Source organism: Euprymna scolopes, chromosome 32 (genome assembly GCF_053919585.1).
Source record: "Euprymna scolopes isolate OS-2025 chromosome 32, ASM5391958v1, whole genome shotgun sequence".
Taxonomy (NCBI): domain Eukaryota; kingdom Metazoa; phylum Mollusca; class Cephalopoda; order Sepiida; family Sepiolidae; genus Euprymna; species Euprymna scolopes.
The window spans coordinates 77,774,769-77,799,791 of record NC_136513.1 but is presented as its reverse complement, the minus strand read 5'-3'; the positions used below and the strand labels follow the sequence as shown (position 1 = coordinate 77,799,791).

The following is a 25,023-nucleotide window of genomic DNA, read 5'->3' as shown; positions in this document are numbered from 1 at the left end:
CAACACCGGGTATCCATGCTAGTCTATTATAAATAAAAGGAAATATCGTCTGAGTAGTAATACTATTTAACCTATACTTGTATAGGAAAGAGATAAAGTGATCACTATGAGGCTAATTTTAAATTTTATCATTTTTTATATTTAATTGTTTTTGCATATTTGCCCTTTTCTGATTCAAATAATTGACTCAAAGGATCACAATTTTTCTAGTACTATGTGTTTACTATTTTTAACTTTACATTCTATGATAAATGAAATCAAATCGGATTAGTCACAGTGATTTTTTTTTTTTTAAATTTTATTTAAATTATATTGATAATTATGCAGCAGTTAATCTTGCAGAAAATTAAGGCGTATTTCCTGACTTACTATGTTAAGTATATCAATTATAAAATTGAAGATTATTTTAGTCCTTTGATCTCCTTAAAGTTGATACATCTGTCTACATGTCTGGAGTCCATCAACACTCAAACAGCTTGACATTGATTTCCACCAAAATTTCAGCTTTTTATCTATATTTTTATAGGCTAATCCCTACATCATTAGACCACCGGACCATCTATTTAATGGCAACTTTATAAATAATTCACTCGTAACTTTTCCGGTATTGTATTTGCATATTATATACTAAAGTCGAATTAAACTAATGTGTCCCTAGGGCTTTTTTAGCGCTATGTATTTTAATAACACAAAATAACCTGCTAAAAGATACTTTATTTCTGGGATGGAGTTATGTTTGAAAAAAATGTTTGAATTCTAATTAACACTTTGTAATGTTTGTTCACCAAAACAACGAACACCATCTGACCATCCTAGGAGTGATGGGTGACACATGGTAGAAATTTGTTTAAAGTGAAGTTGGTTTGTGCAGAATGTGCTTCTATTACGTTGTGTGAGTATATGAATATGTTCCATCACTACGTACATGTTGAATTGTAGGGTTCATATTTTCTGTGTATTCATGTACGTGTAAATGTATGTATATACATCGTATAATTTAGTTGACCGTCTAATATGTATATTTTAACATTTATGCAACAGTTCTAACAGGAAACGATTGACGTGGACGTATCGAAACAGTTGGAAAAAAGTTCTTTTTAACAGATGTAAATAACACAACACACACCTGAATTATATATGAACATTTATTTTCATGATTTCAGCCGACATTTTTAAAGATTACAATGTCTATACATCTTGGCTGCCTGAGGGTACACCGCTCCCTGTGTCATGGAGAGACCAACTGCCTCCTTTGAGTCATTCGTTCTCTCTGATGTCCAGTTAACGAGTGACTAGAATCTCCCCAAATCTACATCTCATTACGTGTCTCAGACCAACAGCTGATGTAACCTCAATCTAGTTATTTGTTTATGCAAACCAAAAATTATGTTTACATCTATTTTCTATTTTCACATTCCTTTGTAGCGATATTATTTCCTGTCAATCACTTTTTCCCAATCTACTAATTTATTTTTCTAATCATAATAATCGATCCAGCAACTTGCCGTCGCTCGAATGAATTAATAATAACAATGATATTTTGACCCTTGGCCCTGCCTGCCACAGTTAACAGATACTATGCTATGATCACAGCCAAAGGGTCACAACATTACACTTTACTCACTGTTCTAACCAGCTTGATCCTGCAGCCGGACAGAGTTGAGACAGCTGGAGGAACTACAGGAAGTGTCATTCTCCTACATACAGATCCTGGTATTTTTAAATGATCACCGGCCATGTTCAACATTACTTAACTTTGGTGATCTAATAAGAACCAGAATGTCAGTGTGATTACGTTGTGTTAATAATACTAAATTTTAATTAACAAGTCCTGCATTTTGCACCTGGTCATCTGTTTCTTTTGCTCCACTCATTGTTGATTTAACAACTCTCTAATATTTCCTCTTAGTATTTAGAGAGAACATTCTTTTTAAGTGTTATCTAATTTACATAATGTCTGTGACACGGCAAACTAATGTGAATTAGATAGCAAAATAGGTTTCTTTGCTTCTAGATTGTCTTCAATAATTATATAAGGACTTTGTTTTAGTCATGCAAGGAGAAATTTTTAGCAGATATATAAAAGTTGATAAATGAAATCAAAATAATGGTAGTTGATCACAAGTGCATCTAGTATATCGATATATTTAAGAATGTTAACTTCAAAATCCAAACAGAATTAAAACTGTAGACCTTAGACAAAGGACTCGCTACTTTTTCAGATAGAGCTACACCAATGAATAATAAAATTGTACTTAGCTTTAACATTTGACTGTATTTTCATGGTGTGACCAATTCTCAGCATAGCAACTGACCTCTGACAAAAAAAACAAACAAAAAACAACAATGCTTTAAAACTATAGCAACGTGTTAAACCAAGTTCAATTTATATGAGCTGTATTTACTTGTCAGTTTTGCTTTAGTTTTTTTGAATTCTGCTCCCATCTCCACTCTACATTTTTCCAATCAAATGAAAGTAACTATATAGATTAACAGGTTGCCCGGTCATAAAATACACATAAATATTATATTTTAATTCATACGGAAACTAAGACGTGCATGTGAGTATTATGTTTTTCTAAGCAGTTCACTTCTTGTAAGTAAAAAAAATAAAATACTTGAGCTGAGATCGAAACCTAAAGACAGTGAATCAGGTATAACGATCAGGCCAGCTTAACGCTATCTTTTAAAGTGTTTTCAAATCTACTTATTCTTAACATAAGGAATCTGTCATGTGAATTATTCATGCATGTACATTTGTGAAACGGTTAATAGATAAAAAAAATCTGATGACTCCCATGTACTAATTTTTCAAATTTAACTCCATAGCAGGCTTTTTTCTGGATGAAAACCGCTTAAAAAATTTTCCATGTGTCTGAATACCCTATATACCAAATTTTAAGTCTAGACAAAAAATTTTAGTATATGTGTAGAGAATTGTCCTCTCTTGCACACATACACATTCTCACTTATGCCCACCCCTCTCCAACTCCTTTTCTTTTTAAGTGGTGGCCAATTGACACTAATTCTGATCTAGGCAAAATATTTTCTGAAAAAAATTTAATTGAATTATTTTTTTTAAACATGCAACAATCTGTAAGAGGATTGAAATCCAGAGTTTACATAAAATAAATTTGAATAAATTTTGACGATTTTAAAACCCTATGAGTGCCCATAACCTTAGTTACATAAGCTGTATTTTCAGTGATCAATTCTATTTGAAGGAGACTCCTCAACCAACCCAGAGTTTATGCCAGTACAAGTTGAAAGTATTTTCTTATCCCCTCACAACCTTTGACGGGATTTTACATTGCATGCCTCTCCTGGCCAAGTAGTGAATATGCTTCAAATCTTTATCTACATCACTTGATTAAACTTCATCCGTTCTTTATCTTCATATCTGATACTAAATGAACCGAGAAGGGAGTCACAAACAGTCGATCATCATACCAAATGTATGTAGATTTAGTTGTAAAACAAGACCATTCCTCTAACAGGCTGGGGTGTCTAATTTATTTCTGCTAGAAATTCTGTACTACAAATTGCATATGAATTATAAGTTTAAGTATAATATAAAAAAGTTAAGAAAAAAATGGTATTTCTTGAATAAACTAGGCTGTCAATATGAAAGAAATATCTTAAAAAATAGTATGATACTAAACTTTTACAAAATATAAAATAAACTAGCAAATTTGAATCAAGAAATTAAAATATGAGCAATTTTATTATTTTTTATAATTAATAATGGGGTACTTATGCAGAGAAGGTACCATGTTGAAATAACATTTTAGAAAGCCATTCTTTACATGAGGATAGGAGGGTGTTTTGTAATTATTCTGTACTTTCTCCTAACAATTTATACAATATACTATAAAACTTGAATTTAGCTTGAAAAAAACTATTAAAAAAAATAGCATGGTATCTTCTCTGAATAAGTACCAATAATGGTTAGAAAAAATAATTCTTGAATGAAACTTGAAGCAATGAAAGTGATAGCAGCTGAAAAATATCTGAAGAATTGGTAATTTGCCCCCAAATATAAGATCCCAAATGTTAGACTTCTTGGTCATTTTAGGGATAGACTTGCTCTAAAAATATAAATAATGCACGTGTGTGTTGCAGGATTTCATCTGATAATGCTTTGAAGACAGGGAATTTTGTTTACTATAATTTCTTCACGTATGTTGATTCATTTATAAACATTTGAGCTTTTATTTGCTTTAAAACTGGCAATGAATCACTGCATGGCATTGATCTGTTTTATTTTCTTACGACCCCTCCCCTTCTCTCTGTTATATATACTAGCAGGCCACCTGGTCGTAAAATACACTTAAATATATTTTAATTCATGCAAGTTTCATAGTTATTATTATAAAGCCAATTGTCTATTGATTATGATATTGTACCCAATATATAGTAGTGATTTCAAAAGTTAAAAACAAAAAAAACTTGGGTGCCATCAGCTAGAATCATAATCAAAACCTTTAGCACTCTAGCATTAGTCATTACTGTTTAAACTATTGAGAGATGGATAAGAAATATTAATTTTTCGGACTATTATTCTCATCTTTATTAGTTGTTGTTTTTCATCTTTTATTGGTTGTTTTTCACGACGTTTCGGCCAACTATTCCTCTGGCCTTCGTCAGGTGGTAACCGTGACGGATAGGAACCTCGAATCTCCTAACTACATTTTCAGCAATCACTGCCATCTGTAGTTTTTGTCGTCTTACCACGTTTTGGACAAGTAAACCTCTGGCTGGCTTTGGATAGGATTGAAACCGCTATCTTCAGACAATGTCCACCTGGAACCGTAGAGATTCAACGTCTATCAACTGTGACGACAACTACACATGGAAAAAATAACAACCAATAAAAGATGAAAAACAACAACTAATAAAGATGAGAATAATAGTCTGAAATAAAATAAATTACTATATATAATACTCATCTAAAAAAAATGAATTCCAATTAAGGAATAATATATATGGATAAGAAATCATTAAAAATTAAGCAACTTTAACATATAAATGTATATTTGCACATGCATAGAAGCAACACATTTAGTCGACTTACTACTGCAGAGTTCAATTTTTCTCTTCAATTTTTACTTCTTAGCAGCTATTTTTACCAGCTAGAAACCAATTCAAATGTTTCACATGTTCAAATTCTTGATATATCCAGTTTTAATTTTATAGGCCAAAAATTGAAAGTTTTGCACATACGCACAAACAAATTAACCTTTATGATGTCGTTTGCATATCCATGACTTCGAATATTAAGTTTGTTTTAATAATTTTTAAATAGAAAGTAGGCTTTTAATATAAATGTCAGTGAGACAAAATATTTCATATGTTTATAGATATACACACACATATAAAGGAGACATTTGGACACTGGTTCTTAAATAGGCTTTTAATTTTGTTGGATTATATCAGCAGCAATTTCTTGACCTTCGGGACAAGATCAAAGTGTAGTATCTGTTCTTCAGATGCTGCACTTCTATTTCTTGTTCTCTTTCGGTGGAGGAGAAATCCTTCACGACTGAGACAATTTTTATTTTTGTAGCTTTTCTCCACGTTAAAAAACGACCCTGGTGTCTAACTCTGTCCCGTGGGGAGGTATAGTAAATAGATATATCAGCAGCCAAGGGCGCAAAGACATTGGAAGTCAAAGGTTACTTTAGTCCAGCTTTTGAATCTAATGAATACAGTATTGTCTTATTTATTTGCAACGACAAATTTTAAAACGACAAATATGGATTAAATAATATATATTACAATAAATATTTTTATCTCCATATGTAATATTTTGATTGCAGAACTTTCCCTCTGGACCAAAGTACCATAGATTTGCAACAACAGATGCCACATACAAATTCAATGCATCTACCCTGACAGCCACTATCTTATGAAGCTTACGACTACCATTTCTGCCACATTTACTCATGATAATAAAATGCTACATTATGTGCTAAAAAAATAAAAAAGTAAAACATTAACTGATTGTTGTCACTCTCTACATATTACAATCGTGCTAAAAAAAAAAAAAAATAAATAAACATTAACTGATTAGCGTCTCTCTATACAAAAGACAATAACTTTTTTTGTGGGTAAATTTTCACATTAGCTCCACCTCCATAATTTTCTTTAACATGATGACTTTTCTAGGTTTTCGACTATGCAGCGTCAACTGGGCAATGCCGATTAACAGGTCCTGCTAGTATATAATAAAAATAATGAGAGACTTTTTTTTTTTATTCGTCAACGTCTATCTTTATCAGTTTTTTTTTTTTTCATTTAAAATCGTAAAATTTCCTTTTTTTTTTTTTTTACTGTTGAATATTTTAATGTATGAATATAAGCTGCTGCTTGTGGCTGCCTTTTAAAAATATACAAATTTTTATTTTTCAAGCCTTCTGCTGTGTTTGAATTAAACAAGAATTAACTTTGTCTACGTGTTGCGCGAAACATTGTGAAACTGGCACATTTATTTTGCATAAAATGTAATAAGGCATATTTCAGTCTCTAAAAATTATGAAGTTCTACTGAAAGATTGAGCACAGCATAAGGCATGGCTGACCAGACTGTCTCTGGCACAAGGCATATGTCAAACATCATGCTTGACTGCAGCCGTTTCTTTGTATGGTCAGTGAATGTTCTTATCTATTTATCTCTTCACGAAAGTAGTTAGTCTGTTTTTAATGTGATGAAAATCCGGTTCCCTTAAGAAGAAAGCACTTTGGATTAAGGTGAGGGGCGACGGAGGGGGGGAACATTGCCTCAGTCTAGTCTATAAAGATTTTGTCACTGATCTAGGACAAGAGCTGAAGTGTAGTATCAGAACAGATACTACAGATTGCTCTTAGCCAAAAGGCAAAGGATTCACGATGACTGCAGAGTGTCTTTTTGCGCTTGAAGGCACCTTTCTGCATAGGCTGACCATTTGAGTGCTGTTTCTTTTCTCTTGTTCTAGTTAATGGTCAAGCTTTTTGTGCCTTTCTTCCACACATTCTTGAATTGTAGCTGTAGTCTGCCAATGTTACATTTTCCCTGCATAACTTTGCTGTAGAGGAAGATTTTAGGGATTTATCCGTTATCTTTCTGCACAACATGATTGAACTAGCTCATGAGGTTTTGCTCCAGCAGCTTTGCGTTTTCCTTCTTTTGTCTGTGTGTGTGTGTGTAATATGTAGTGATGAAAATATATAATAATTAAGCTACACAGAATCCAAGTGTACATTAAAGCCATCTTCATCAGAAGATTATTAGTTCAATAATATTAAAAAGGATTTGATATTTAACTTCCTCCAAGGGCAGAATCATGATGCAAGAATCAGAAAGTGGAGTTGAAGAGCTAGCACCCTAAAGGAATAGCATTCTAATCTGCAAAAATGTCTGAGCAGTCCTACCGGCATTTGTAGGTAGGGACGCCTCAGGCAATTAATAATGAATAAACTAACCCCTTCTCAAACAGAAGGCAAAGCCTAGGATGGTGGGCCTCCTATAACTGCACAGAACCAAAGTCATACTTTATAAAGGGGAGAGGTGAAACCATCTCAACACTGACCTTGACTCTGTTTGTTTTGAAAGTTAACTAGAAGACTTTTATTTTATTTTATTTTTTTTATTTTTTTTTTTTATTTTTTTTTTTTTTTTTAAGCCTTTGAGTTAATGTCAAAATATAGTATGTCTTCTGTGCTCAGTCAAAAATCCTTCTAGATTAAGACAACTTTTTTTTTTTTTTTTTAAATATTAAATAATTATTTTTGTGGCTGCAAATAGATAGGGGGCCAGGACCTTTATCAAGGCTTTTGGTTGGTCGCTGTCATTGTTGAAGTGCTACTTCCAGAGAAAGATTTACACCATTGCTTGCCTTTTCCCGAATGTATAATCAGGGTAAGGGGCCCTTTTTATCCTGGATGCCAGCCTGCTAATGTTTATTATTGACACCCTTCTCTGCAATTTGGGAGACATGTATGTCTTGAGGAGACAGCACACTTTTTTAATATTTGGTCAGGGTTTACTTCTAATGAGAAATATTTTCATGTCAGGGTCTCTGACAGACCGCTATACAGAAGGCTTAAAGAAACCTGGTGATAGTGTCTAGTGTGCAGTTTTTCTCTTGTTACTGTCATTGACCCCTTTGTGGCTTTTCAGTGATGACTACATTCCACATTAAGCGTAACAGTCACATTCAGTCCTTCTTGCGATAAATAACTATTATGAAGGTTGGAAGTCACTAACCAAAAAAATTCCACTCCCACTTTGGGGATTGGTTTTAAGAAACCAGATTCTTGCAAAAATTGCTAACTCCCTCCCTACCTCTGAAAAAAATTAAACTTTTACCACGATAATTCAAAGAAACTATGTTAATGCAATGCAAAAATGAGTATATAATTGTCTCTTCATGAGGGCACTTGAGTGCAAGATGGATTTTTAATGTGGATGAAAATCCAGCTTCTCTTTCCATAATAAAAAAGAGGGGGAGGATCTGGATTGGGACAAAAATAAAAATTGCCTTAGTCTGAAAGAATTTCTCCAAAAAGATGAATCATATTATCAGAATAGATATTACACTCAGCTCCTAGCTGAAAGTTGTTTGGTGCTAGTGCACTTAGTGATCTGTGCTATTTTTTAAATAGTATTTTCAAGTTTTAATTAAAGTTTTGTTTTTATTAAATTGTAAGGTTAAAGTACAAAATAGGTACAAAACACCTTCCCCATGTTAAGAATGGCTTTTTAAATAATAACGTTAATATTTCAGCACAGATCAATAAGTGCACTAGTGCCAGTTATTTTTATCTTGTACAGTATTTATCCATTTTGTGTTGGTTTATTAAAAGGTGTTTTGCTTGGATTCTTTGCTCGCTTTGTGGCTTGTTGGAATGTTATTATAAGGTATGCAGTTATTGTAATGTCTCATGTGGGCGTCTACTTAGCTCTCTTAACTAGGAAAGCAGATTTCTTGCTGTTTATCTGCTGTATTAGTCTTCAGAAAGTTATGAGGATTCTTTGTCTATAGAAAACCATATATCAGTTGTTAAAAAATGGAAAATTAGGAACGGTCATCCTGAAAATTGATTCTCTCAAAGAATTTGGCTTTTCTATTAGAATTATTAAATGCATCCTTTATAATGCAAAGGCTGGCAGCATTTTTTTTTTCTGAAGAATGTCTACATAGCAATATTTTTAAACAAGCACTTAAAATATTAGTGTTCAAAAAAAAAACAAAAAAAGAAGTAAAGTGGGATGCTAATTGACATTCTCAGTTGTCAGCGAAAAAGAATGAAGTGATCTGAATGGAATCTGGTGTACAATAAAATCCTGCAGCGCACGTATTGTAAGAGTAAAGAAAAAAAAAATCAAAGTATTGTAAGAGTAAAGAAAAAAAAAATCAAAGTAGCTGAATCCATAGAGAAAAAGGTGAAGCATGCATGGTCCCCCATGAGTGTACAGTGAATGAGGCATAAAAAAAAATGACTGAGTTCATCATTTGCCCCACCTCCCATTTAGCCCCAAAACTCCCCAAAGCTTTAACATAATTAAATTTGAGTTCAGCATCATGCAAAACTGCTAAATAGACACATGCAGAAAATTTTGGACAAATATAGTAAAATAGTCCTAAAAGTGTAGTGTTTTTATTAGCCCTAAAAGAGCCCTTGAGGCACACCCAGGAGTTATCGCAAAGTATAGACAAACAAAATTATATAGAAATCAGTTAGTTACAACTTTTCAGAGAGTTTTATAAAAATTCAAGGCAGCAATTTTTTTTTTTTTTTTTTTTTTTTTAAATAAGCACAAAAGTGTCAATTTTAGCCATTATAAGCCGAAAGGCACTCCTTGTGGGGGGGGGGGGTTCCCGGAAAATCCATTCTGTTACTTTTTTACTCATATCATGTTTAATGTTTGTGCAAAATTTCAAAAAATTCCAAGTCGTAGTTATTGAGAAAAGTGCGGGCGGACAAACGGTCATGGGTGAATTTACAGGTCCACCCTCCTTTTGTTGGAAGGGGGGGGGGCACCCAAAAAACTTAACTAAATTACTGACTGTAAATAGTCCTTATTTACTTTGTTCCCAATGAGGGTAAAGGCAAACATAAGGTTTGTTTTTAATGTGGAGGATATCCAGCTGGAAGAATAAGAACTTTTTTCTTTCTGATTGATCCTCTTTATAATGATGTTGGAATTTTTCAACAAGCCATTTTATTGCCACTTTGATTAGTGGTCATAAATAAAATGCCCGTATCACTTCCTCAGAAATAAAATGAGATTATTTTTGTAAAAACTAGCAAGACCCATATCCTGAAATTGCCTAGGAAAATTGAGAAAAATCCCCACCCCCTCACACACACGCACACACACCTGAAAAGGTAAATTTGTTATAAAAATTAAATACTTTTTCATGCCGTATCCCCAGCCTTTATCCATTCTATAACAATTTGTAAATAAGTTTTCATTTTACTATAAGTTCTATCACTAAATTAGAAAACTTTTTTTTTTCTCTATGACACCCCCCTCTCCCATCCACGTCTTCCGCCATACTTTGGCAGTTTAGTTTTGACCTTTAGCATCTTTTTCATCCTATCTGATCTTTTGTGGCCATTACAGACTAATACTATTGTGAAACGTTGGACAGTTACTTCTCTGGGCTTGGTGATTTGTAATTTTTACAAAGCTTGTTTTAGTCTGTGATATTAATGGATTATTAGCAGACTGCAATATACGCTTAAATATGATATTATAATTCATGCAGATTACGCATTTATTATAGACAATTCTCTCTCAATTATTATATTTAACCTAATATAGGATAGTGAGATCAGAACTAAAAATAAATATATGACTTGGGTGCCATCAGTTAGACTCGAAACCAAAACGTACAACTCTCAACCTTTATTTCTTAGCCTCTGAGCCACACTCATATATGAGCATATATCTGTGAAAGTGTCTCTGTGTGTGTCTGTCTGTGTACATTTCCCAACACAATAACTCTGTCAATTTTCAGTCTACAGACTCGAAATTTGATATACAGGGTATGGAGATTTGAGAAAATATTTGTAATCCGTTTTCGGGCAGAAATTTGGCTGTTATGGGGTCAAAGTTAAAAAAACATTTGACCTGTGCAGTCTCTACCAAATTACTCAGACAATTCCTGGTCTAAACATTTGAAATTTTGCATAAAGGATATTCAGAGATAGGCAAGCTTTTTAATTGGTTTGGGTCGAAAATTTGAGCTACCAATATATAAATGTATGTTTGCATGTCTGCCAAAAACTTTCGACAGAGGCAACTGATTTTCACAAGATCAGTATCGTTTTGAAGCTCACCCCTTTAGACGACAAATACCAAAAAATTGATTAAAAACAATAATTTCTCAATTGGGCACTTTTCTACAGGGAGGAGTTGCTTTTTTCACCGATATTTTCGAAAGTCATCCCTTCTTTTAGATTGTCTAGCCTTAATTTAAACCTACTTCACTTCCGGTTTGGCGGTGGTTGTAGCAGCAAAGATGTCACGTTTTTTCCCCGTTCTTTTCCTCCTTCGTGGTACGGGCTGACTTCCTACTACCACTTTTTTTTTTCAACATACACCTCAAAACACCCGGCCAACACCGGGCACCCATGCTAGTGTGTGTGTGTGTGTGTATGTATGTGTATATATAATTCATCTGTCATCCCCTTTTTAAAAAGATGGAACCACCTGATTGTCAAAGACAAGATGCAAGCAAGGTTCAGTTTAATAATTATATGTATAGAGGAGTAAAACATATGTAAAGGGAAATAACTCTTGACATAATTACTTTCCTTCACTCTATAAAAATATTTGAATTAGGAAAAAATATTGTTACTCTAAAAGCTTTCTTTTTCAAAATTAGTACATTTATAAAGAAACTGACGTAAAGTAAAATCTCCTTTTACTAATAAACTTAGAATATTTTTCATTTGTTCTATTTTGAATCTAGTAGCTATGTTACAGATGTCTGTTTGGGTCTGACTTTTTTCAAAAGCACTAAAATCATTCTGTATTATATTTCTCTTAATCTGTCTGTTCCGCTTTTTCTTGGAAACTACTGGAATGATCTGATTCAAAGTTAGAAGGTGCAACAAAGTAAGTGTTCAATACGCAGTTAGGGGTTAATAGGAATTAGTATTTAACACAAAAATGAACCTATTCAACTATCAATTCAACATAAAACACTTATTCTAAATCAACAGGCTATAACTTTTGCCAGTTTTTAACAAGCTAGAAACTAGTTGTTAGATTAGATATCTATATACTTAGTAGATTTTGTTTGTCCGCATGCATATTAGATGAGCCAGCTTGGCCTTCAGGACCAGATCAAAGTGTAGTATCTGTTCTTCAGATGCTGCACTTCAATTTCTTGTTCTCTGTCAGTGGAGGAGAAATCCTTCACGACTGAGACAATTTTTATTTTTGTTCCTTTTCTCCACATTAAAAAACGACCCTGGTGTCTAACTCTGTCCCGTGGGGAGGCATAGTAAATAGGAACAAAGCACGTTGGATGGTGTCACAAAATAGCATTATCCATCACCCCATGACTGTGTCCCCCCTCCTCACTACGGATGAAATCCTGGAGACCATTAAAAAACTGAGAAACCATAAGGTGGCCAACAAAGATGGTCTTTCATCTGAAAATTTCAAACATTCTTCAGACATTTTGGTCCCAACCATCCACCAAATCTCACCCATGTCTGGGAAACTGAAAATCTCACTCAAGACTGGAGCAATTCTGTCCCTCTTCCTTTCTACAAGAAAGGTGATAATAAACGCTGTTGCATTGATTACTGTGGTATCAACCGTATCAATATCAGTGTAAAAATTCTTTGCTACCATCCTATTAAAACGGTTTCACGAACAGATTCACAAACAAGATCAAATCGATGTGAATTTCACTTAGTCTGAGGATATACTGACCAATTTTCACTCTCCAAAGAATACTTAAGCATCACTAGAGCTATCAGCAAAAGACTATCATCTGCTTTATTGACTTGCTGCTGCATTTGACTCTGACAGTGGAGCTCTTTTAAAGGCCATGCATGCTAATGACATGCTTCCAAAACTGCTTGACCTAATCAATGTCTACTATCTCTCCACCTGCACTAAAGTCCCATATATAGTTAGGAGTCGTGCTTCTTTGATATTTTGATATTCACTCTGACATCCGATAAGGATGCATCCTCTCACCTACACTTTTCGGTTATGCCAGTGATTGGATCATATCAAACGCTCTGGCCGACTTTCATGGTGTAACATCAAGTTGTGCTCTACAACCATTGGATTTCTACTATGCGGATGATATTGCCATATTGGGTGAAAGCTTTGCTGGCATTCAATCAGGCATTGACAAGATGCAATCTTGTATTTTAAAGATCGACAAAGATAAATGCCAATAAGATGGCAGATATTCTTTCAAGTAAAAAAAAACAATTTGTTGTCCTCAACATGAAACTCTTGAAGAGGGTCAAATATCTTGATACAGCCATGATCACAACAGACCAATGCTTGCACTGCCTTCTGTCAACTTCGATCGTGGTTCTGGTCTCGAAAAGAAATAAGGCTGAACACCGAAGTCAGAATCTCCTAAAACCCCTGTCCACATCATTCTTTATGGCTACAAGACTTGGCCAATGTCGGCAAGTGACCTACACAAACGGGGAGTATTCAATCATCGTTCCTCATGCCACATCCTCAGTGTCCACTGGCAACAGTTTATTTCTAATGGTACAATTTGCAATTGCTGGAGGATCCATTCCCTCCAAAAATCTCTCCTTGTTAAACACCTTCGTTGGTTTGACCAGGCCCTTCCACGACACTTAGGTGACTTTAATCCCATGAAGTCATTGACTACCACCACCAGACTGAAAGAAACATTGTGATGGCATCTGGCTCAGGAAAGTGAATCAGGATGTTGAATCGATTCTGAGCTCTCGCGTTTGTGTCCGTCGTTGGAATCACAAATGGCTTGCACTCATAACAGAAACTGCCTTGGATCACCATGCCTGGTCATCCAGTGTTCTGGATGTTGGAAAGAGACGGCCCAATTAATGCTGTGACCGTGATCCAAGAGTAGGAGGAGAGATCCTTTGACATTTATTTTAGATGACCCTTTCAATTGTATAGACACTTGGGGTGAGATGGGCCTATTTTCATTTATTATTTTTCCTACCAAACATGGTGTAAAGGGCTACAATTTAGGATCATGTTTAATAGAAGACTCTTGGGAGTTGAGTAGCAAAATGTCTGTTCACGTATTACATTTAAACTTTTGCATATCGTGCATGGAATCAGGGAAATGGGGAGTGAATTCCAAAAGAAAAAATTAATAGAATAAGACTTTCAAACATCTAGGGATCTCAACCATGAAGGGGTGGGATTTTGTTATTTGTTGGTCAGGAGTATGTATTACTAAAACCGACAGTGTTATCACTTTTGTACATGAGTATTTTAGATGGTGGAAAGAATGATGAACAATATGGAAAGTGATGAGGCACATAAATATCTAAAATTTCCAGTCAATCGGAAGAATAGGTGATTCAAAGTTTGCAGCAATCGGTGTTGGATAAAAAAATTCTATTTTTCTTTCAAAAAAAAAAAAAAAAGGAATAAATATTTAATAAAAAATATTTTTTATACTACTAAAAAATTCAGTACAATGAAACGATAACATTTTATTTTATGCAAGAAATAATTAAGTATAATGCATAGTTTTTTTTTTTTTTTTTTTTTTTTTTATCTGAGACTGTTTGCAGCAGACTCTGAGTTGCTTGTTTTCCTGATTCACTAAATTTCCAAATATTTATGAAACTGATGTGATAACTCTTTCTCACAATTGCATCATCCACCTCCTACCACTACTTTCAGCATTGGCTTTTACATCTAAAACATTTATGTACAGATAAAATGTGCACGGTAACAAGCAAGATAACATATCAGAATATACAAATTGTGTGGCAAAAGTAAATAACCAAAAATGTGATTTTTATCTTAAAATAATCAAAGAAAGAAAAGGAAAAAACTTCTGTAGTTACCAAAACTTTAACTCTGCCACCACCCCTCTCTTTTATTATTATATATTTTTTTTTATCAATTCTTGTAAATTAAATTCTGGTTTATTTAATTAGTGACTAAATATTGATAGATGATTGTTTGTGATATATCTATATGTATTATAAACAGCTGTTGTAGGTATGGAACAATTTTTTTTTTTTTTTTTTTTTTTTTGTTAAAAAAAAAAAAAAAGAATCCAGCTTTTTTTCTTTTTTTTTTTTTTTTAAATTGCTGCCTTGCTTAAATAATAATTTAAAAAAATTGTTTTTTAAAAATTGTTTTAAATCTTCAAGTTAAAAAAAAATATCTTTTACTTACTGTTATTTCTCTTTTGTGTTCTCCATGTGTACCATATGATTATTAAAGAATAAAATTCCATCTCACAAGAGAGCATCTACCCGTATGCAATGTTAGCGCTAATCATAGTACAGGCTTATTTTCTTCTTCGAAAACCAGACTTGCACGAACTGTCGCTTTCATGTGGGCCAAATTAGTGTGTCGGTTCTCTTTTTATTTATTTTTTTATATTTTTATTTCTGGGTAACCCCATGCCACATGTAATGGCTTGTCAGTGTGGTGGTGGTGGTGGTAGTAGTAGCAGTAGTATTCGTCTAAGAATATGATTGAAATGGTGTCGGCACATCTGGTTTGGTCGACCAGTGCCTCTACCCGCTTCCTCATGTCTCATTTTATTTACTGAACTAAATAAGCCAGTGGTTGTTATACGAGTTCGTGTGTCGGTTGGTGACAACAGCCGTTCGGTTGCACTTTACTTTTTTGTTGTTGTTGGCCCAAAACAAGAGGACGATTACGGCACCGATGGGGACATAACTGAAACTTTTTCATTGTTTGATTGACCTCATGTAAGTTGACTTTTGTTTTATATATATATATATATATATATATATATATAGTGTGTAGTTAGTTGAGGGAGAAAATCCATTTTCAAAACTAGCATATTAACCCACTTTTTTTTTTTTTTTTTTTTTTTTTTTTATATATATATCGTTCTTGCCATCTTTTTGAAGTTGAAAACTTTGGCGTTATTTGGATTGAATCCTTGATTGAACTTTTGACAACTTTTGACTAGCCTAAGGTTTAGAATGAAGTTTCTATAATATTTAAAACTTTTGTACTAGTTTCCCATTTTTGTGTTGGTTGTCACGTTTCAGCTGTTTTTTTTGTTTTTGTTTTTTTTTTTGTAATCTTTGATTCCTTCAGGTGTGTATGCGACACATGCACACACACACACACACACACACACACACACACACACACACACACACACACACACAAACTAAAAGTACAAATCTTCAAATCTTTGATTTTCAAAGATATTCTTTTACCTAGAATCCACTAGACTTGTAGACTTTTTTTTTAAGTCATAAGTTTACAATTAGGTAAATTTTCAGATTAGGTCCACCTCCACAATTTTCTTTTAAATGACGACTTGTAAAGGTTTTCGGCCATGCTAAATACGATAATCGCCTTGAAATTTTGGAGAAGTAATTAGTTATCGAGATATAAAATGTTGTATTATGCATTGTATTCTTTGGCGGCCATCTTTGTTACGCGCGTAGATTTGTTTATGGAGCGCGCACATGCACATAAAAACGATGGCCGCCAAAGAATACAACTTTTTATATCTCGATAACTAATTATTTCTGCAAACTTTCAATGCGATTTCCGTATTCAGCATAGTAGAAAGCTTATAAAAGTCGTCATTTAAAAGAAAATTGCGGAGGTGGACCTAATCTAAAAAAATACCTGCAATTATTAGTGGGTACATTTCTGAAGATAGCATGGAACTGCGGTATTTAAAATTTTTTATTTTACTTAAAATTCTTTTTAATTAAGTAACCTTTATGAATTATCTCTAGGTACGGGCAAAAATAAACAAATAAGGATAGGGGGACCTAGTTCTGAAAGCCGATTTATCATTTTTTTTTTTTTTTTTTTTTTGGTTTCCGACAACTTTTTGATTGTATTTGAAAGATTGACTAAACTTAATTTCCAAAAGGAAAAAAAAATATTTGTACACGTGAAAAAAAAAAAAAAAAGTTATGAAAAATGTTTTCATGGCGAGCTAACTAATTCAGCTAAATTTTGAAGTTAAATAAATTCATTATAAAAATTCTTTTAGAGATAAATATTAGTTTTCTGGGTCTATTTCAAAGATAATTATTAAAGTCCTAAGATAGTGAATTAAATTACAAAAAAAAATAACACCTTCTTTGCACAAAAAATAGCTGAATTAGCCCCCAAACCGAGTGTTTTTGCCATTAGCATAAGCACAACAAACCGTGTTTTTGGAAATACGGAATATACAGAGGCCCAAAATCTGAGACAGTCGAAAAGAAGTCTAAGAATGACGTCATGTAATTAAAAGGAAGGAGGGGGGGGGCTGCCCCCCCCCGGATGTGCATTCGTACATTTCTATTGTAAAAGTTTGTATAAATTTTACCATTTTTAAATTTAATTATTTTTCTATGTTCCTGTTTTTAAATTAATTTTTTTAATTATTGGCCAATATTATATAAATATCATGTTACACCGAAAGTTTCACATTCTTGCGAGCAAGGAAATTATTTAAATCTTGCATATAAAAATTATGCGAACTCTAATTAAAAAAAAAAAAAGTAAATATTTTTTGGTATTATAATTTTTTTGTGTGAAAATATTAAATAAACAATGCTTAATTCGATAGTAATATTGGTAGTACAAGAAATTAATTTATCTTTGAGTTATATTGAATTGGCGCTTTTTTCATAATGTTCCTGTAAAAATTTTATTTAATGTTTTTTTGTTTTTTGTTACAAATTACGATGCTTTATTTATATAAAAAAAGCAAAAATAAATTCTTGCGTTTTTTATTTACTACTGAAAATTATAACTTTAGTAAAGTTATTTTTTGTTTAAACAAAATAATACATTTCCATTCGGATTTAAATAAAAATAATTAGTTCATTATATTCCGCGATCATTATTTGATAAATACTGAAAATTTCATTAAAATTGGTTAATTTCCTGATTTTTTAATTTTTAAGTAAAAGGAGGGGTCAAAATGTTTATACATTTTGAGCATCGGCATTCATTTTGCCTGTACTTAATTATCTCTATAAATAACATTTCTTGATAAAGTTTTTGGGCTTTTATCACTGTACACATAAATTCGATAAAGTTGTCAAAAAACAACAAATAAATGCTATCAAACGCAAGGTAAGTTAATTTTCTATCTAATTGGATAATTTTTTAGTGTTTTTATTTAATGTAACCTGTTTATTCAGCTCGAAAAACAATGTTTATGGATGTATTAGAAAATTTTAAATGACGCTGGACTCTGTTGAATACGGTAAGTTTGGGAAAATGAGTTAAAAAATAAAAAAAAAAACTATACAAAATCCTGTTAGAAAACTACGGAATATATGTTAGCCCATCACGGTAACATATATTGTGCGAGTTTCTAACAGTATTTTGTATAGTTTTTTTTTTATTTTTAACTCACTGTCCCAAGCTTATTGTGTTCAACAGAAAATCTGGCACCATTTTAAATTGTTCAGTACTTTGGTAAACAGTATGTTTTTCGAACTGAATAAACTTGTTACAATAAATAAAAACACTAAAAAATTATCCAGTTTGATAGAAAAGTAACTTCTCTTGCCTTTCACAACATTTATTTGTTTTTGACAACTTTTTCGAATCGGTGTATAGTAATACAAACCCAAGTTTTCCATTAAAAAAACTTAAAACGTTAAATTTTTATTTTTACTTGCCCTAAAGACGTTGCATCTGTCTACAATTTTTATTGAAGCTGTGTATATTCTATTTTTGTACTTTTTAACTGCAGTTGAATCATACATAAAATAAATTTGTAAATGATCTGAAGAATCAAGTATTTGTGAAAGTGAAAAGAAACGAGTTAAAAATTAATCCTTCTTGACTGGTTGTAATATCAGGTCCAGTCTTAATGTAACCATCAATGCCACAATGGGAGAAAAAAAAAATTTTTTTTATTAATCTATAGGGTACAGCTTATGATCATGGATTCTAGATGAGTGGGACGGGGGGGGGGAAATAATAATAATAATATATATATATATATATATATATATATAACATGTAAAAGAAAAAACAAACATTGGGGGGGGGATCATCAAAAGTGAGAGTTACCTTTTTATTTATTTTTTTTTTTTTAAGGATACTATGCGGATCGATCAACCTTTTTATGTTTTTCATCCAAGTGAATCTCAGTCCTAAAATTTTAGGTTCATTTTGAGTCTTGATGAAACATGAAAATTAAAATGTTGATCGTCTGCATACAATGTTTATATATGCACACGCATACATAATGTTAATTTATTTTGAAAGTATATATTTTTATGATGTTATTTGAAAGAATTTGGACTATATTATAAGCAATATACAAGCTCTATAAAGTGATGTTTCCAGCTTCTGGACATATATGAAAAAAAAAAAAAAAAATCGAAATAAAATATATGCATTTGTTGGGGGGTGGGGTGAAATTATTTATTTTATGATTGGGATGCAACCAAATATATATATATATATTTTCCAGGTTAAAAATATCCAAAAGTAAAAACCATGGTATTTTAGCTAGGTTGTTGACCGTGCTCAATGAAAAGAGCACTATACTATTTTATTTGATTTAGATAAACAAAATTACTTTAAGTCACTAAAGGTTTATTGTCGCCTGATTCAGTCTTTTAAGACTGAAACAGTAAATTTATTGTAATGACTTATGGTAATTTTGTTAGCCTAAATTGAATGACTTTTTTGACTGTGTAAAATCTTCTAACTATACATAATTTTATCAGGTTTGTTATTCTGGAACATTATATGGAATGATCACTGAAGTTAAGGAACATTGAGCCTGGTCAATACCAGATAAGTGACCATTTGAGAAAACCAGGCACTTTATATAGGAAAATGTCAACAGCCCCCTATAAGAACTACAAAAACCTGACGTCGTCCTATTTAACTGGGATATGCATGCAACTGGGGACTACTTATTAACTTGATATTCCCATGCCACTTCCACCTCTATGGGAAGCCAGTTCGACCTGCCTAGGGTGAATGCTGCTGGCATTTATTTTAAAACACCATTCTATAAATTCTTTTGTGCAACCTATTTTTTGCATTCACTTTTCTCTTCTGATGTCTCTGATACAGGAAATGATTTATCTTATTGAAATCGTGGCCTTTTCAGATCCTTTTCCTTGTCTAATATTTGATTTTACTGCGGATTTCAGTGTGCTATGAATTACGTGTTTTTTTTTTTTTTTTTTTTTCCCCTCCCCCCTCAGTTTTGTGCGTGTTTTTAATCAAAATGTTTTATATTGTAGATGGTTTCCCTGATTTACTTGTCATCCTGTGAGAGCAGTTGGACATAAATTTTTTTTTTTTTATGTAAAAAATTCCAATATTTTCTCCTGATTTTGATACAATTACCGATTCTGATTCTTTTGAAATCTGTATATTTAGCTATATGGATTTGTTTATTCTGATTACTATAAAACACAAATGTTCGCATACATTAAAATACAATTGTGTGTGTGGGGGGGGGGTCTACAGATTTTTGTTTTACTGTTAGTTTAAAATCAATACTTTTTTATTTTATTATTAGTACTACAAAGGAAAATTAACTTTCAAACAGGAAAGAAAATAAATTAAAAGAATCGTTTTTGGTATTGGAAAACAGGCACATATTTGTTTGATTTCGATCAATTGCTACAGAAAACCCACCTTCTGAAAAAGGGACACTCTGGATTGGATTAAAATTTAAATTTGTCTCGGTCTCGAAGGATCTTTTACAAAAGTCCTGTCCATCTCTGAAGATAATGAATACCCACTATAAAGGTTTCTATTTGAGGTGTTTATAGTGAAGCAAGGGTTGCACAATCCTCAAGCAAATCTCTTCTGAACTGTCATAAGTCCAGTGGCAAGGAAAATTCCAGAATGACTGGAAACAATGCGAGAATAAACAGACCTTCCACATACAACACTTGATATTCTTAAATGGCCACCCATCTGGTACTGACCAGACTGAACATTGTTGAACTCTAATGAGAACCCATGCGGCAATTATTCTGTACAAATTTATCAGAAGAGCTACTACACTTTGATCTTTGTCAAAAGGTGATGGAAGGTCTTCCCCTTCTTGTCTTCACTGTTCTTAGAACCGGGATCTGCCTTTTTCATAATATATACTTTTCGTCTGTGATTCATACATCTTTTGAATTCAAAGAAAAATAAATTGGTTTCTTTGATAGAACGAAATAATGTAATTAGAACCTTTGTAAATATACATTATTTGGATAGAACAAGAATAAACACGAATACAGGATTTCACTTGAATTTTGTTTCACTGACACACATTTATATATATATATATATATATATTTGTCTTTACATAAGTAGTAGTTTGCTACACAGTCATGAGCATGTTTCGGTCTACTAGTATTTACTAACTAGAGATCTCATCAGGCAACAACCCTTATTTTCGAAGAAGGGTTGTTGCCTGATGAGGTCTCTAGTTAGTAAATACTAGTAGACGGAAACATACTCATGACTGTGTAGCAACAAACTACTGCTTATGTAAAGAAATGTAACTTGCTCTGCTTCTGTATTGAGCACTCTTGTATGAACCTCGTTATATTTCACTGGTTACCCTACCTTTGGAAAATAGCAACCTCAAATTATATGTATATACTAGCAGACCACCCGGCATTGTCTTGTCGTAAAATATGCATAAATTAAAAAGTAAAAGAATAAAAAATACTCGAGCTGAGATCAAAACCTAAAAACGGGGTGGCAAGTATGATAGCCATTAGGTTAGCTTAACACTATCTTTTAAAATGTTTTCAAACCTACTAAGCCCTTTTCCACTTGTCTGAATACCCTATATACAAAATTTGAAGTCTGTAGATCAAAAATTTGTTGAGTGTGTGTGTGTATATATATATATATATATGTGTGTGTGTGTATACTGAGAATTGTCCTCACACATTTTCACTTTTACAGATATATTAGCAGGCTGCCCGGTGTTGCCTGATCGTAAATTATGCTTAAATTTTGTATTTTAATTCATGCAAAATTATTTATTATAAACAGAAATACTGTAGGTATTAAACGTAATGTTAAATTCCTTTTAAAAAAAAAATTGAAGTAGTAAAAAAAAAAAAAAACCCCCCCAAAAACCGGAGGAAACAGACATGGACATGCGAGTATTGTTTTTTTCTGAACAGTTCACTTCTTGTAAATAATAATAATAAAAAGTATTCGAGCTGAGACCAAAACCTAAAGATAGTGAGTCAAGTACAATAACCATTAGGTCAGCTTGACATGATCTTTAAAAAGCGTTTTTAAGTAAACTTATACTTAAGGAAGCTTTCAGGTTTCATGACCGTGCATGCGGAGTCGTTAAACGGTTGAAAACAAATAAAAATCCAACACACACACACACACACACCAATTGTTCAATTTTGATCCCTTAGCAGCTCTTTTCCAGATGAAAATCGATTAAAAAAAAAAAAAAAAAAAAAAAAAAATTTTTCCATATCTGAATATGCTATATACCAAATTTCAAGTCTAGATTAAAAGATTGTTGAGTGTATAGGTTGAGAAGTGTCCTCTCACACAGACATTCTCACTTCTATAGATATTAGTCAAATGAAATGTTTCACACAATAACACCTTAAATATACATAAATGAAAGGTGAAGTCGAGTCCAATAGATATTGCAGGTATTCAGATTGGCTTTATGGTTAGGACTTCAGTTAAACAGAACATACTTAAAGATGTCATAGTTTTGTATATTTCTCAATTGTCATATATAAGTTCAAAAAATTGTTTTATTAAATAATTGTTGCGGGAGAGACTGCATAATAATAATAATAAAAAAAATATCCTTGTCTTGGAAACAACCATACACTAAAACTGAAGAATCACTCTTTCTTCCTCTCTCTCTCTCTCTTTGGATTATTATGGACTATCTTCTTCCAATTATGGGATGTCTTTGGATTTTACTTGTACAAATGGAAATTCTTTTAACTTTCTTGAAGTTTTACATTTGGATTTTACAGTCACTGGATTTTTTATCTTCCACCAGACTATCCATTCATGTGTAATCACCTTTTTCTTTACCATATTCCCTCTACTTAACTTATTTTGTTTTCAAGTAAGATCTTTGACTTACTTGTTGTTTCATCAAATACTTCTGCATGCAAAATCCGATCCCGTATTTTGCTAATTCCTACCCTCTGATGAGAAGGAGAGTATTTCTTCGAAACTCCGGATTAAGGACTATCAATTTATCTAGTGTTTCCTTTTCAGATTAAATGTTTTTAACTCATTTTAAAGTGTTTTTTAACATATTTTATTAACTGTTTGCTCATATATATATATATATATATATATATATAAATCCTTAGAGATGAGACTTCATAATTTCTGTATTCTAATGTGGACTGTTATCCTCATCTTTATAATTGTTGTTTTACTATGTTTTGGCCAACTAATCCTCTGGCCTGCTTGGGTAGGATTGAAACTGCTATCTTCAGAAAATGCTCACCTGGAACTGTAGCCTCTTATCCGCTGCGTCATGAGCCCCAAACGTGGTGAGACAACAATTATGGAAGGCAGTAATTGCTGGGGATACAATTACAAGACTCAACATTCCTATCTCATCGTGGTTAATCACCTGAAGAAGGCCAGAGGATGAGTTGGTCAGAATTTGGTGAAACAACAACAATGAAGATGAGGATAAAAGTCTGCAAATGAATGAATTTACTCTTCTCTCAAGTGATTTTATTTGGATTATTTTAACCATTGCTTTCTCGTATTTCACAGCATTTGGACCATTATAACCTTCATGTGCATTAAAAAAATTTTTCTTTTTTTAAACTGGGTTCACTGTTGAATGTGAATCCTATTTCTAAGGGCGTAGTTTGCAAGTTTATAAAGTCAAAGGTTTTGGAAGGAGTTAGGACTTGGATCTTTTAATCTCTGAAGAATCTAATCTGAATATTGGCAGACTTTAAAATATGGAAACTGTTTTAGACTTTTCTGACAATTTGATGTTTTGTTCAACAGTTGCTTTTAAATCGTTGTTGGAATCATACAGTATACCTTTCAATTCCACCACCCCAGTAGATACTCATTCGTCAGTTATGCCCAATTAGAAGTGGTCAATTATATTATTCTTGGGTATTATCACCTATTGTAAGGATTGAATTTTTACTGTCCAAAAGGTAGTCTCTTAGAACTGATCATTAATCAGTGCTTTATCTGTTGCGTCACATGTTTAACAAACATGGGATCAGTCGTCTAAATAAACAATAGTACAAATTATTAATCCTCGTCTAAAAAAATTCACAAACCTAAAGCTATTTTTTATTTTTTTTTTTTTTTTTTTAATTAATTATACTAAAAGTTGCCGGTTAAAATATTTAAAGTTAAAAAAAAATACATTGGTGACAAAGTAGCACTAAGTTTAGTTTTTCTAAACTGTGCATAATTACGTGTTGTCTGGTTAATAATACCAATTGTTGATTATTTGGCTAATTTAACAAGTGCTCTACTCATCAGGTGATTGGTCTTTTAAGCGTCTTTGGTCTTCATTAAATTCCAAGCTTTTCTAAAAACATTTCTTTGCAGCTATCTGCACTGAAGCCAATCTTTCAAGACTGTTTATCGTTGTGGCAGCTATTAAAAAAAAAAATTCTGTTTTGTCCAGTGATTGTGGAGAGTCGTAAGAGTTTTCTTCCAACTCCTCAGCCCTTGGGTAAGCGTTGAGATACACAAGTCATTCATGATCATATCAATTTTTTATGTGAACAGGATTTAGAAATTCCAATGCTGATGTTTCGTTCCTGATGTCAATTCTCAAAACGAACAAGCATTAAAACTACTGTCTGTTATTATGGAACTTGTTTT

The 25,023-nt window shown here is 32.6% G+C and overlaps 1 protein-coding gene and 1 long non-coding RNA gene across 11 annotated transcripts in view; one reads left to right on the top strand and one right to left on the bottom strand.

The window, feature by feature from the left end:
- LOC145256445 (SRSF protein kinase 1-like) overlaps positions 1-25,023 on the top strand; it is a 583,024-nt gene that overhangs the window by 264,157 nt on the left and 293,844 nt on the right. The window contains exon 1 of one of the 10 annotated variants that reach the window (XM_080115373.1): positions 15,682-15,932. The exons of 8 other annotated variants lie outside the window; for them this stretch is intronic. In XM_080115373.1, coding sequence (XP_079971499.1) covers positions 15,931-15,932 — 2 coding nt within the window. In that variant the 5' untranslated portion in view covers positions 15,682-15,930. Of the gene's footprint in view, positions 1-15,681; positions 15,933-25,023 lie in introns of those variants that run through there. One more of the 10 variants, XM_080115368.1, reaches the window with a different exon arrangement.
- On the bottom strand, positions 1,467-15,644 carry LOC145256448 (uncharacterized). The gene is made up of 2 exons (XR_013863991.1): positions 15,388-15,644; positions 1,467-2,317 (listed from the first exon to the last, which is right to left on the bottom strand). It is a non-coding gene; the product is annotated as an uncharacterized LOC145256448 (long non-coding RNA).